This window comes from Heterodontus francisci, chromosome 20 (genome assembly GCF_036365525.1).
Source record: "Heterodontus francisci isolate sHetFra1 chromosome 20, sHetFra1.hap1, whole genome shotgun sequence".
NCBI classification, from domain to species: Eukaryota; Metazoa; Chordata; class Chondrichthyes; order Heterodontiformes; family Heterodontidae; genus Heterodontus; species Heterodontus francisci.
Genome location: NC_090390.1, coordinates 58,309,942 through 58,325,144, shown reverse-complemented (window position 1 = coordinate 58,325,144; position 15,203 = coordinate 58,309,942). Strand labels below are relative to the sequence as shown.

The 15,203-nt window shown below is 44.8% G+C and overlaps 1 protein-coding gene across 9 annotated transcripts in view; it reads left to right on the top strand.

Moving 5' to 3' along the window:
- Window positions 1-15,203, top strand: part of LOC137380660 (uncharacterized) — a 239,302-nt gene that overhangs the window by 194,926 nt on the left and 29,173 nt on the right. For 8 of the 9 annotated variants that reach the window (XM_068052842.1, XM_068052840.1, XM_068052838.1 and 5 more), the window contains 2 exons: window positions 5,130-5,282; window positions 5,595-5,671. In XM_068052842.1, the coding sequence (XP_067908943.1) occupies window positions 5,130-5,282; window positions 5,595-5,671 (230 nt within the window). Of the gene's footprint in view, window positions 1-5,129; window positions 5,346-5,594; window positions 5,673-15,203 lie in introns of those variants that run through there. The other variant, XM_068052844.1, reaches the window with a different exon arrangement.

Genomic DNA, 15,203 nt, shown 5'->3' with positions numbered 1-15,203 from the left:
ATTCTACCTTGCTGAGGTTAAAGTAGGAAGATTGCTCCCTGAAGACTATTGGCAGCTTAGGATTCTTGCTGAGAGCGCTTCTTCCACTTCTCCTACTTCTCCTCCTCCGTTGCAGCAGCTTGTCCTGCTCTGTGTTGCCACTACTGATTCTGTCTGCCATGCTTCAAGCCAAGGAAGGTACAAACTACAGCGCCCATGTCTGGGAGCAAGTGGGCTGGACAGAATCCTTGAAGTCAGAACCAAGGCAATCAGTGACACCATTCCCTGTAGAATTCAACAATTTTAACTCGCAGCACAAGCCATCAAACACTTCTACAAACTCAGCAACAGCCAGCAGAAATTAACCAACAATTTATTTGAAAATAGTTGATCATCCTTTTAAGTACCAATGGTGGGGGCTCCTTCCTGCTGCTGTGCTCCTGTTCAGTTGTGCAAGATTAAGAGAGGGCATTCGTTAGAGTGTTCAGGTTGAAAATTACACCGTTGCCGTCGAACCAGAGTTACAGACTGACTGATGTCTCAATCTGTCTACGCTGCATAAATCTGGAGCACGCTCCCAGCACTCGTCCCAACTGTCTTATCAATATCATGTCCATAAGTGTGTGCACGCATCGCAGATGCCATTTTGGTCCTGAAACAACACCCATGGTGCCAGAAATACAAAAATTACTCAACCAAATTTTGTGGCTAAAGTCTCTTACAATGGTAACATCTTTCATTTCTGTCACATGATATATTATAAAAATAGTTCCAGGCATAGTCCAATATAAAAGCACCACTATATTCCTCAGAGCACCTGGATAGGATGTATAATTAACAAAGAACTAGATCATTAAATCTGTGACTGACATACGTCGATATAAGGTGTTAGAAATCCAATAATCATTTCTTCCTTTTGTGTCAAATTAAAACTCACTAATGTAGGTAATCAGGCCTTTTGTGTTATCATTTTCAGTGTCACTTATCCTTTTTTAAATGATGCGGTAGAGGGGTAAAATTCAAAATACACGAGATTGAATTACCTTTGCAATAGTCATTGTTTTTTTTTTAAATCATGTAAATATGTGGCAGAAATTTATGTTTATTTTCTCCAACTGGCTAACACATGATTTAGAATGAAATGTAAATGAAGTCAAAATTGTTGTGTGCATACTAGAAATAGCTGAGGTACAATTATTATCCAGGTTTGTTGAAAGTTTTGTTACCATTGTCACTTTCTTCAGTTACTTTCACTTATCTGCATGCTCGCAGATCAGAGGAAGGAATACAGCCCGAAGACAATGGGCCAGTTTTGGTTCACACTTGCAAGTAAGAGTTAGATTAGGACCTTTCCCCAATATCAATAATCTGTTTTATAACATTGTACAATAATATCACAATCAATACATACAGCAATTGGACGTAACAATATTTTGTTATACAATGCATATGCAATAAAATTGTGTTTGAATTTTAAAAATGACTGTCTGAGACGACAGCTAGAATTCCAGTAAAGATCAAAGCGAAATCTTTCTCAAGAACGTCTTTGGGTCCAAAAGTATTTAACTTGCTGCACATTTTCCCAAAAAAACTAGATTGTCGCAATTTTATTAGAATATGGAAATTAGTTTTAGTTATGATGCAATTTTCATTTGGCTTTATTTTGGGGTTGGAATTATCAGTTTGGTGCCTTCTGTTGGTTTGGCTTAACTTGCTGAAAATGTGCAAAATTGGATATCTTTTGAGAGTTTTATTTTAATTTTCTAAAGGATAGTGCCTAATGCAGAAATAAAGCTCCATTTGGGAAAATGAAACATAGAAACATAGGCCGAATTTTACACCACCCCAGCGAGCTGGATGGTGGTGGGGGCAGCGGGGGTAGGGGGGTGGCGTAAAATTGAGTGGGAGACTCCGGGGGGGCCTTCCTGACCCGCTCCTGCCTCCGCCCCACTTTACGTAGGCCAGGGGTGGGGGGTGGTGGACAAATGGGCACAGGGTGTCTGATTGAGTGCCACCCCTGCCTGGCTGAGACGCGACCGATCACACCCGCGAGGCAATCTTACCTGTAGTCCTGGCTCCATGTCCTCGGCTGGGCTGCAGTCTCAGCAGTGGCCAGCAGCTCAATCAGGTGGGACTTCCTCCCTCAAGCGGGTGGAAGTCCTGCTTCGGAACAATTAAAGCCCGGGGACCTGTAAAATGTGGGTCAGATCCCCAGGCCGGGCGGAAGCGGTTTCGCCACCGACTTTTACGTCAGTGGCCAGCTCCCGTCTGCCCGACGTAAAATCCAGCCCATAGAAACATATTGGCACAAAGCCCAAGGATTTATTGGGTGTTATAATTAGTGCATTTTAAATAATTGCACACCGTACAATTTATACACATATATAGATTTAAAAAGCACCGTCTGCTGTATAACTAAAAAAAAATCATTCATCATCCAGGTACTTGAGGTGGCAATAATGGAAGACATTTTCTTATTATTGGTTTTTATTCTGTATGTGAAAGTCAAAACCAAAGCAATGCAAAGACACCCATAACTTGCTTCTGCTTTGATTTTCCAAAGCCATTCTAATTAACTTTTCAGGTGATTACTTGACTAAGCTGTGACTTAGTTCCTATTCCTCTCTCTAACTTTTGTGAAGTAAGATAAATGTGAATCCAATAGCTTCTTCCTTCTTACCCTTGCCTTCATGCTGACTTCTCATGCCGGTACTGTAACGTAATGCTCCCTCAAGGAAGCAAAAACAACTTTATAATTGTAGCATCACTTTTGGATTCTTAATTGTACTCCTGGTACACAATATTTGTAGCAGGGATGGGCAGAAGCCAGCTGCATTTTCTTATATTAATTCTTTAAATTTATGTTTCATTTGTAGTTCGGGTATCACATGTAGCTACTGTTTCATGGTTTTCTAAACCAAAGGTGAAATGAAATATAAAACACTGTTTTAAAATAGAACTGTGTTTTCTTTTATTGTTCTGTTGTCTGGCTTTGTAAAACTAGAATTTGTCAAATTCCGCTTTTATGTTGTCTGCTGACTGTACTAATTTGGATTTATTATTCGTCTTGCTTGTAATTCTTTTATTTCTCCAAAATCTACTGTGGTTGGGGAGGGTTTAAATTAAATTGCCAGGGGAGTGGGCACCATCGTTTAGAAGAAGAAAGGAATAAGGTGCATAAAGGAGTGAGAGTGTTGGATAGTACTGGAGGGGAAAATAGAATCATATTAGATAAGAGCAGACTAAGAAAGACTATGAGGAATACAAAGACAGGTTTACAATGCATGTATGCAAATGCACAAAGTGTGGTGAATAAGGTCTGTGAGCTACAAGAACGAATAGCCATGTGGGAATATGATATAGTGGCAATAACAGAAATGTGGCTTAAAAATTGTGAGAATGGGGCGCTTAATATTCAAGGATACAAAATGTTCAGAAACGATGGGGAAGGGGAAAAAAGGGCAGTGGGATGGCAATACTGATTGGGGAAGACATTGTCATGTTGGAAAGGGAGGATGTCCTTGAGGGGGCAAAAACAGAATCCATTTGGTTAGAGATGAGAAACAAAAAGGGTGTGATCACATCACTGCAGGTATTCTATAGGCCTCCAAATAGTGAGAGAGAGAGCAGCAAATCTGCAGGGAAATCACAGATCACAGCTCTGGTTAGGCCATAACTAGGGTATTGCATCCAGTTCTGGTCACCACATGTTAGGAAGGATGTGGGGGTCCATTGAAAGGGTGCAGAGAAGGTTTACCAGAATGGTTCCAGGGATGAGGAAGTGGAGCTACAAGGTCAGGTTGGACATGTTTGAGTTGTTCTCCTTGGAGCAAAGAAGTTTGTTGGGAGATTTGATAGATGTGCACCAGATTATGACAGATTTAGATAAGATAGACAAAGAAAAACTAATGGTACGGGGGCTAGGGGACATAGATTTTAGGTTTTGGGCAGGAGATACAAGGGGATGTGAGGAAGAACTTCTTTACGCAGCGAGTGGTAATGACATGGAACTTGCTGGCTATGAGAGCACTGGAAGTGGAGATTTTGAACGATTTCAAAAGGAAATTGGATGGGCGCTTGAGAATAAACTTGCAGTGCTACAGGGCTAGAGTGGGGGAATGGGACTGACTGGTTTGCTCCACAGAGAGCCAGCATGAACTCGATGGGACGAATGGCCTCCTTTTGTGTCATAATGACTCTATGGTTCATTTGCTCATGATTTAAATTGTACTTGTATACAATAAATTATGTTCAGGTTTGTTTCATTTCACAAATTTTCGATTAAGACAAAAAATCTTTAAAAATCAATGGTAAATCATGCTGTCCAAAATTGCTCTTCTACAATTTATAAATGTAATTTAAAACTACAAAATATTTAGGTTTCTGCACGTTTCTCAAGTTTTGCAGCCAAAGTAGAAAACAGGAAATCCCAGTGTCCCATCTGTTGCATCAGAAATGTTTAACAAAAGGTTATTTGGTACTGAAGGGGTTCAACACTTTCCCATTGACTCTCAGTTAATGAGTAACTTGATTGCTAAACTACATTCCAAGGCAATTGCAAAATGGTTATGTGCCACATTGCTTTCAGTCACTCCTGCTTAATAGAATAAACAAGATTCTGTCAATGTTTATCAGTAAGTATTGCTTGACCATTGTCAATTCAGCAGCAATCACTTGATGCCTCAACGCATGCAAAAACTATTTGTAGAAATACTAAAAGTGAGCTATTTTATTTTTGGACTTGTTAAACAAATACTTAAATAGAATGAGGTACAGATATATTGAGGTGGTTCTTTTTGAACTGTCTAAATTTGAACATTTGGTTCCCGTGCTCTTACAGATGACTTCTGCAAACACATGGCTTCGAGGTTATTTTAGATTAAGTTGAAGTTTACACTGTTCCGACAATATAACTTTTGACATTTCATTATGCATTCCCCACCATGCTCACTAATGTAATTCTCTAGCAACAATATTAGAATGGCACTTTGACCCGATGTTAATTTAAACCTGATTAACTTAACTTTTACAGTGTTCCAGAAATTTGACCTTGCAAGGCAGTGTCTTATTTTTTCCACAGCTTTTAAGTCAAAAGTGATACTATATGCTCTCCATGTAAACGTTTTTTTTTGTGTTTGCATTTGCTGTAGCAAAGAGACAGTACACCATCAATGGACACTCCCATCACAAAGGGCGCACTGTACTCGAGAACTGGTGACAGTGAGGTTGATGACATTCAAGCAGATGGACATCGCTACAACCAAAGGGATTTGGATTCTGCTCTGAGAACAGCTAGAGAGGAGGTAGCTCATTCACCTTGGACTAAACATCTGTGAGAGTGTGTGTGTCTTTCTGTGTCCATACATGTATGTTGGATAAGTTTGTTTAACTTAGTAATTCATTATATTTATTTAATGTTTTTACTGAAGAGCTGTTTGTATCTTTTGAACAAATTTTTAAAAAGAAAATTAATTTTGTTTGTTTGTTTCTTGACCCTCTTTACCTTGTTTCTATGCATTTCTGCCCTAACGTCAACTTTTGTTTTAACCTAAACATGCTCTGAATCTTTTCTTATATGGTTCCTCAGTTGTGTACGTTTTCTCTCATTGTTCCAGATTGTTGCTCAGGAAAGAGAAACGGCAGACTGGAAGAGGAAGTATGATGAAAGTAGGCAAGAGGTTGTTGAGATGAGGTAGGTTGATATGGATCCATGAGTTTGATGCCAGTTCTGTAAAATCAATTGTCGAAGTGACTATATAGGGAATTAAATTGAGGATCTTCTGTACACAAACATGGTTTGGCATGCTGACCAGATTATAATATACTTGAGGGCTTCAAATAATACTATAAATTTCAAGTATGAAGCTAGAGCAAGTTTACTGGTTGAGTTTATGGCCTGAATTTTATCAATCAGCAAGATGATCTGACATTAGGCGGAAATGCAGGTTGGCAGCCGTTCCGATGAGATTTTACCATGAAGAGCCAATTAAGGGCCAGCAGGCGGAAGAGCTAGCCAATTAATGGTGGTGGGTGGGTCCCAGTGACGGCAACTCGCATGGAGGCACCATTTTTGAAGACACGTGAGGCATTCAGGCAAGCTTTAGACACAAGCAAAAGGGAGGGGTCTACAGCAATGGAGGCAGTGGAGGAATGGCTTCAGCATGCATAATGGTCACTGGGTTGCTCCACGATTTAGCCACACCTCCCTGGAGGCACTCCTGCAGGCAGTCAGAAAAAGGAGATTTCCTGTTACCAATCGACTGGAGGAGATGGCCAGAAAGCGTCAACAAGAAGGCATGGCTGGAGGTGACAGACATTGTAAGCAGCCAAGGGGTGGTTGCAAGAATCTGGATCCAGTGCAAAAAGAGATATAATGACCTGCTTCGAACTAGAAAGATGAGTGGTGTTTAGAATTGCAAACTGAAAGCCCAGCATGAATTAAAAGGTGCCCATGAAATGTGAGGCCAGGTGCTAGACCCATGCATGGGGCAACGCCAGGCACCAATGTCAACACTGAGGTGCCTATTTCACACACATCCAAATCCCATGGTCAGTGATGGGTGAATGGTGCATTGAGATAGCTGAATGGCTGCTTCCAACAGCATGGTGCTGCACATTTACAGCGCCTCAGAGTGACCAGCACACTTGGGCCATGAGACAGGAGTGATACTACGTATGTGCTTATAGAAGAAGTACGCTCAGAATGCTGGGGAGTGTCAATGAACCAGAGATGGAGTGTGGAATTATATGCTCTTCCCTGCGGTGGGTTTAGAGGTGGGGAGAGCATATAATTGGGTGGGATGGTGGCTGGGAGTGGGGTGGGGGGGTGGGTGTGGTTTGTCACCACCATCCTGCCTCCACCAAAATGTAGTCTGAGGCGGGAAGGCCTGTAAACAGCCTTTCCACTCCACCACCAATTGAGGCCCTTAACTGATCAATTAACCCCCAATTAAGGGCTTCTTCCCACTGCAGCCGCAATTACCCATGCAGCAGGCAGCCCTGTTGCCACACGGGAAGCACAGTAGGTTAAACATTGCCGGCTGCTTCCGGGTTCTAGGTGGTGGGGGGGGGGGGGGGTGGGCGTGGCGTGGCGGTCCCTTGTTCAAAGGAACAGTGCCTGAACAACGGACTCAACATTGGGAAGCAGGGCCGCACAAAGGGCCATCCCCTTGCTCTTGCTGCTGACAACCCCCCTACAGTGTCACCCCTCACTGTCTGACATACGTGAGTAGACCTGGCTCCAGTGATGCTTTTCTGCCTCCAGCATGGTCATCCCCAGCAACAGCTACTGCCTTTGTGGGACTTAGGGCGACAGGGTACGAAAGCCTATAGAAGGCCCACCGCCATCCACTTAAGTGCCTGGTTGGCACTAAATTTGGCAGGCCTTACGGAAAAGAGGTGACGTGGGGATGTCGGCATCACTTACACAGAAGTTGAGACCCCCATCGCCAGCATAACATTCTCCCCGGAGTGACTTTCATCACCATGATGACGCCGATGAAGGAGGAAGCCTTGGAGATCGGATGGGTCATGGCAGGGCAGCCTGTCACTGAGGCCGAAGCAGGAATGGAAGTTATGGAGAGTGAGTAAAGCAATGGTTGTGTTCATCATTTCCTCGACCCTGCATGGACCTTTACGCCACTGGAAGCTCCTGATCAAGGGGAGGCAGCCGGGCTTGGGTGAAGGGGCAGCTGTTTCACTTAAATTTTGTCTCTCTACCGGGTACAGCAGCAGCTGTGGAAGAGACCAGGGCTGCTGCTACACTGGAAAGCTCATAAGATGCAATGCCATCTCAAGGCACTGTACCACTTTATTCCAGCGCACCCCCCACCAGCACAGATACAGTCACATCAGTGGACTTTCTTGTGCACATGGAACGCGTGCCAGAATCTTGTCAGCAATGCAGAGTGCTAGAGGAGGTAATGGAGGTAGTGACAGCTGCAACCACTTGCCTGCAGGGGAGTGAGGAGACGCCCAGCGATGCTCAGCTCCTAGCATATGATGAGCCTCAGGTGTCATCAGCAAAGCAGCAGATGCTTCAGCTGCAGCGTCAAATATGTGAACATCTGTTGGAGTTTCCAGAGGCAGTGAGATCCCATGTGCAAATGATGGAGGAGTCCTTCCATACCAAGAGTGGCTCCATATTTCTGGCATGTGGGGGTATGGCATCCTCCATTGAGGGAGTGGCAACCCTCATGGTGAGACACATGGAGCATAGCACCGAGTGGATGTAGGGGGGTATGCACAGACCTCCATAGAATCGTCTCATCCATGAAGTCTACGGAGCGATGGGTGGGTGTGATGGGCTGGCCACGCATCTGCCCATTGCCAGGAGCTGAACCACTCCAGGCAACCAAGTGACTGTATGTGGGGCCTGAAAGGGCAGAGGAGGGCAGGGCTGAAGGCAATGGGGGCTCCTATCAAGGCGCTTCAAAAGCTGAAAGCAGATCCTTGACCCCTTTGACAGTGACGCCAATGCTTCATGCTGGTCTGATGACTAAGACAGGTAGCTCCCCAGTCAGTCTCAGGCACCAAGAAGACGCAGACCACGGCCATCTTATACATTGACACAAGAAAGGCAGCAGCCTGCCTCCACAACAGCTCCAGGTGCAGGGGGAGTACTCGTATAAGTGACCGTAAGCAAGCTTGTAAATACATGGACTAGCATTTGGGGTTTCACTAATTGGTTAACACAGAAGCCTTTAAAGGTTAAAGGTCTTGCTATTCACTGTACAATAACTCGTATTTATTTTTATGCAACAGTTGTCAATGACCAGATGTGGAATCAAATGAGGGCCTCATGGATGCCAGTGTTGACAGAAGGCCTTGGCATATAGTGCTGATGGATAGAGAGAGATGCTAAGAGTATCTCATGAAAGGTCAGCAAGGCCACCTCTTGGTTTGGTGGCCCCTTGCACTTGTCCTCATGTGAAAGCTTGCACACACCTGTATGATCCACTGAGAGTGGTCACAGAGAACTTGAACATTGAGGGAGTGCAAACCTTTCTGTTCACAAAGGCACCTGGCTGTGCTGTGGAAACCTTGATGGCCACATGAGTACAATGATGCCCTCCACCTGGTGAAATCCAGCCATGACCCCAAAGCCGACTGCCCTTTTGGTTTGACAAGCCTTATCAGTTTTGGCCAGCTCGACGGCACATGGCATCTGTGGCCTCCTTTATGCAGCAATAGGCTGCTGACTGAGAGATGCCATGTAAATCTCCAGACTATCCCTGCAACGATATGCAGGTGAAAAAGTTGAGTGCCAACATCACCTTTCAGGCTACAGGCTTTGGATCTGCCACTTCCTATTAGTATCAACTCCAACTCCAGCGAACCACACAGCTCCACCACCACCTACCTGGAAAGACTCAGGCTTCGTGGACATTGGTGCTTGGACACCCCCAGGAAACTGAGCTGGGTAGCACCTTTTGCAATCATGAGGCTGCCCTCTTGCCTCCATGCATCCTCCTTGTCCACATCCAATGGCTTCCTCAATCCGCTGGAGCTCCCTGGCCACTGCACAGCCATGCGGCTGCATCTCCATTTCTGTGCCAGTCTCCTCGTCACTGGAAGAGTCAAAGTCTGAAAGCATTGATCCCCATAGCCAGATAATGTCTCCAATGTGAGAGCCTCTCAAGAACCTTGTCCAGCCTTCATTGGCTGCTGTGAATCTGGGAGACACCTTCCATTAATAGCACTTTACTTTGGCCCCACCCTCTGCAGTGCCTTGATCGCGTCACTTCTTCAAGACACAGCCTGCAGACAGCTTCACAGTATGGCTGCCCATTCCCTCACAACTCAGCTGCCACTCAGATCTCACCTTGTTTGAGTAGACGAGATTCTGAGCCTTCGTGCATCTCATTTGCCATAGGTAAATTCAGAATAAGATAGGAAAATACCTGACAATTGGCTGTTTAACTACCTTAATTACTTTCCCGCCATCAAAAAAAAAGAACAAAGAAAAGAAAAAAAAACTGAAAAAGTGACGTCACAGGGAAGCTGTGACCTGATTGGCTGGTAGGGAATCTGTACCGAATTTGAAAATAAAACTGATAAAAGTTGATAAAAAAACTAATTAACTGACTAATAAATAGAGTAACTAAACTAGAGGGAGGAGATTACTGTTTTTAGACAGCATTTAATATTTATAGTAGGAATCTAGCATTAGGGACCATATAGTTGTGTATCATAATTTAGTAAGGATTTAATAAGTATTTATGTTATATTAATTAACTAATTAGTGCTAGAAATGACAGTTAGAGGGGTGAAGTGCTTCACCTGTGAGATGTGAGAAGTCCGTGACGCTTCCAGCGTTCCGGGCGACTACATCTGCAGGAAGTGTACCCAGTTGCAGCTCCTCACAGATCGGTTGGAGCGGCAACTGGATGCACTTAGGAGCATGCAGGTGGCGGAAAGCGTCATACACAGGAGTTTCAGAGAAGTGGTTACACCCAAGGTGCTGGCAGATAGATGGGTGACCGCTAGAAGGGGCAGGCAGTCAGTGCAGGAATCCCCTGTGGCTAGCCCCCTCTCGAACAAGTATACTGTTTTGGATACTGTTGGGAGGGATGGCCTATCAGGGGAAAACAGCAGCAGCCAGAGCAGTGGCACCACGGCTGGCATTGTTGTTCAGCAGGGAGGGACAAAGCGCAGAAGAGCAATAGTTATAGGGGACTCTATAGTCAGGGGCACAGATAGATGCTTCTGTGGACGTGAAAGAGACTCCAGGATGGTATGTTGCCACCCTGGTGCCAGGGTCAAGGATGTCTCTGAACGGACAGGGGGCATTCTGAAGGGGGAGGGTGAACAGCCAGACGTTGTGGTACACATCGGTACCAATGACATAGGCAGGAAGAGTGATGAGGTCCTGCAGGGGGAGTTTAGGGAGTTAGGTAGTAAGTTTAAAAAACAGGACCTCTAGGCTTGTAATCTCTGGATTACTCCCTGTGCCACGTGCCAGTGAGGCTAGAAATAGGAAGATAGTGCAGCTAAACACGTGGCTGAACAGCTGGTGTAGAAGGGAGGGTTTCAGATATCTGGACCATTGGGCTCTCTTCAGGGACAGATGGGACCTGTACAAGAAGGACGGGTTGCATCTAAACTGGAGGGGCACTAATATCCTGGCTGCAAGGTTTGCTAGCGTCACTCGGGAGGGTTTAAACTGGTGTGGCAGGGGGGTGGGAACCAGAGCTGTAGGACAGCTAGTGAAATAAATGAGGAGGACATAGTAACTAAGGCCAGTAGGACGAAGAGGAAGAGCAGGCAGGGAGATGTTGCTGAGCACAGCGGGAATGGTGGTCTGAAGTGCATTTGTTTCAATGCGAGAAGTATAACAGGTAAGGCAGATGAACTTCGAACTTGGATTAGTACTTGGAAATATGATGTCGTTGCTATTACAGAGACTTGGTTGAGGGAAGGGCAGGATTGGCAGCTAAATGTTGCAGGCTTTAGAAGCTTCAGGCGGGATAGAGGGGGATGTAAAAGGGGTGGGGGAGTTGCATTACTGGTTAAGGAGAAAATCACAGCTGTACTGCGGTAGGACACCTCAGAGGGGTCATGCAGAGAGGCAATATGGGTGGGGCTCAGGAATAGGAAGGGTGGAGTCACGATGTTGGGGGTTTACTACAGGCCTCCCAACAGCCAGTGGGAGGTAGAGGAGCAGACGTGTAGACAGATTTTGGAAAGATGTAAAGGTAACAGGGTTGTGGTGGTGGGTGATTTTAACTTCCCCTATATTGACTGGGACTCACTTAGTGCTAGGGGCTTGGATGGGGCAGAATTTGTGAGGAGCATCCAGGAGGGCTTCTTGAAACAGTATGTAGATACTCCAACTAGGGATGGGGCCATTCTGGACCTGGTATTGGGGAATGAGCCCGGCCAGGTGGTCGAAGTTTCAGTGGGGGAGTATTTCGGGAGCAGTGACCATAATTCCATTAGTTTTAAGGTACTTGTGGATAAGGATAAGAGTAGTCCTCGGGTGAAGGTGCTAAATTGGGGGAAGGCTACTTATAACAATATTAGGCAGGAACTGAAGAATTTAGATTGGGGGTGGCTGATTGAGGGTAAATCAACATCTGACATGTGGGAGTCTTTCAAACGTCAGCTGATTAGAATCCAAGACCAGCATGTTCCTGTGAGGAAGAAAGACAAGTTTGGCAAGTTTCGGGAAGCTTGGATAACATGGGATATTGTGAGCCTAGTCAAAAAGAAAAAGGAAGCATTTGTAGGGGCTGGAAGGCTAGGAACAGACGAAGCACTTGAGGAATATAAAGATAGTAGGAAGGAACTTAAGCAAGGAGTTAGGAGGGCTAAAAGGGGTCATGAAAAGTCATTGGCAAACAGGATTAAGGAAAATTCCAAGGCTTTTTATACATATATAAAGAGCAAGAGGGTAACCAAGGAAAGGGTTGGCCCACTCAAGGACAGAGATGGGAATCTATGTGTGGAGCCAGAGGAAATGGGCGAGGTGCTAAATGAGTACTTTGCATCAGTATTCACCAAAGAGAAGGACTTGGTGGATGATGAGCCTAGGGAAGGGAGTGTAGATAGTCTCAGTCATCTCATTATCAAAAAGGAGGAGGTGTTGGGTGTCTTGCAAAGCATTGAGGTAGATAAGTCCCCAAGGCCTGATGGGATCTACCCTAGAATACTGAGGGAGGCAAGGGAAGAAATTGCTGGGGCCTTGACAGAAATCTTTGCATCCTCATTGGCTGCAGGTGAGGTCCCAGAGGACTGGAGAATGGCCAATGTTGTTCCTTTGTTTAAGAAGGGTGGCAAGGATAATCCAGGAAATTATAGGCCAGTGAGCCTTACGTCAGTGGTAGGGAAACTATTAGAGAGGATTATTCGGGACAGGATTTACTCCCATTTGGAAACAAACAAACTTATTAGCGAGAGACAGCATGGTTTTGTGAAGGGGAGGCCGTGTCTTACTAATTTGATTGAGTTTTTTGAGGAAGTGACGAAGATGATTGATGAAGGAAGGGCAGTGGATGTTATCTGAATGGACTTCAGTAAAGCCTTTGACAAGGTCCCGCATGACAGACTGGTACAAAAGGTGAAGTCACACGGGATCAGAGGTGAGCTGGCAAGATGGATACAGAACTGGCTCAGTCATAGAAGACAGAGGGTAACAGTGGATGGGTGTTTTTCTGAATGGAGGGATGTGACTAGTGGTGTTCTGCAGGGATCAGTACTGGGACATTTGCTGTTTGTAGTATATAAATGCTTTGGAGGAAAATGTAGCTGGTCTGATTAGTAACTTTGCGGACGACACAAAGGTTGGTGGAGTTGCAGATAATGATGATGATTGTCAGAGGATACAGCAGGATATAGATCAGTTGGAGACTTGGGCGGAGAAATGGCAGATGGAGTTTAATCCGGACAAATGTGAGGTAATGCATTTTGGAAGATCTAATGCAGGTGGGAAGTATACAGTAAATGGCAGAACCCTTAGGAGTATTGACAGGCAGAGAAATCTGGGCGTACAGGTCCACAGGTCACTGAAAGTGGCAACGCAGGTGGATAAGGTAGTCAAGAAGGCATACGGCATGCTTGCCTTCATTGGTCGGGGCATAGAGTATAAAAATTGACAAGTCATGCTGCAGCTGTACAGAACCTTAGTTAGGCCACACTTAGAATATTGCGTGCAATTCTGGTCACCACACTACCAGAAGGACGTGGAGGCTTTGGAGAGGGTACAGAGGAGGTTTACCAGGATGTTGCCTGGTCTGGAGGGCATTAGCTATGAGGAGAGGTTGGAAAATCTCGGATTGTTTTCACTGGAACGACGGAGGTGGAGGGGCGACATGATCGAGGTTTACAAAGTTATGAGCGGCATGGACAGAGTGGATAGTCAGAAGCTTTTTCCCAGGGTGGAAGAGTCAGTTACTAGGGGACATAGGTTTAAGGTGCAAGGGGCAAAGTTTAGAGGGGATGTGCGAGGCAAGTTTTTTTACACAGAGGGTGGTGAGTGCCTGGAACTTGCTGCCAGGGGAGGTGGTGGAAGCAGGTACGATAATGACGTTTAAGAGGCATCTTGACAAATACATGAATAGGAAGGGAATAGAGGGATATGGGCCCCGGAAGTGCAGAAGGTGTTAGTTGAGGCAGGCATCAAGATCGGCGCAGGCTTGGTGGGCTGAATGGCCTGTTCCTGTGCCGTACTGTTTTTTGTTCTTTGTTCAATCTGTCAGCCACTGATCCATCCTGCCGCCCACAACTAGTAAAATTGGTCGGCAGTGAGAAGGCGTTGGGAAGCTGGCCTGATGTGGGCCCCTGCCAATTTACTGCCCCCCACCATGCCCACCGCCTCCATTTCTGCCTCCACAGGGCCAGTAAAACTCTATCCTATGTCTCTTACTAACTGCCATCATAGACACCAGGTTTTGCCTGTAACTCTGCATAACATGATGGCAAGAGGAGGTATTTTACTTTAAAATACTAAACCAGGATTATTATACAATCCTTTAACAGCAGTGATTTTTTTTTACTGAGAGTAGAGCACTGTCTTTAGAAGTAGTGGTCCTGTGAATATAAAAACTATAACATAGCTGAGGGATTATGAGTAACATGGCCTGACAGATCCTTATAACATTGTGAAGCTGAAAAAGCAATGGTGAGCTTTTAAGCTGTGTTGTACTGTGATGAGGTGCACATTATGCATTACTGTTACCTTTTGAGAAGACATAACTGGCAAATCTGGTAAACAAAAACAGCCCATTACTTCCTTCAGTCGCCAAATGTTTTGGTTAGTTATAGTCCAACATTCTAATAGTTCAGGTTAACAGGTGAAACTGAGATTGAGTAAATAATGCCTTCCAGAGAAGAATACGTTCCTGTGCTTCACAGCAAATGTGATTAATACTGTAAAACCCTTATCCCGAACTACATAAAACCGTTGTTAGTCAGTCTAAGATTTGGGTGGACTAACACAGCTTAAATGAAAAGGCAATGCAGTTTAGGCAAAAAAGACAATTTAATAATTGCTTTTTACAGTTCTAAACCAAGAACTGGAGAATATCTTGCAGTAACCACAAAGTGTACATTATATACTGTAGTTCAGACTTTTTAATACAGGATTCTTGTTTCATATAAACCATCCTAAAGTTTTGACGCAAGATGTTTAATGCTTTCAGTGGCATAAACTTCTGTTTGGAGTTGGACAAAATGCAGCCTATCTGGCCCAGCTTTCTGTTTGTACTGTGACATTTGGATTAATA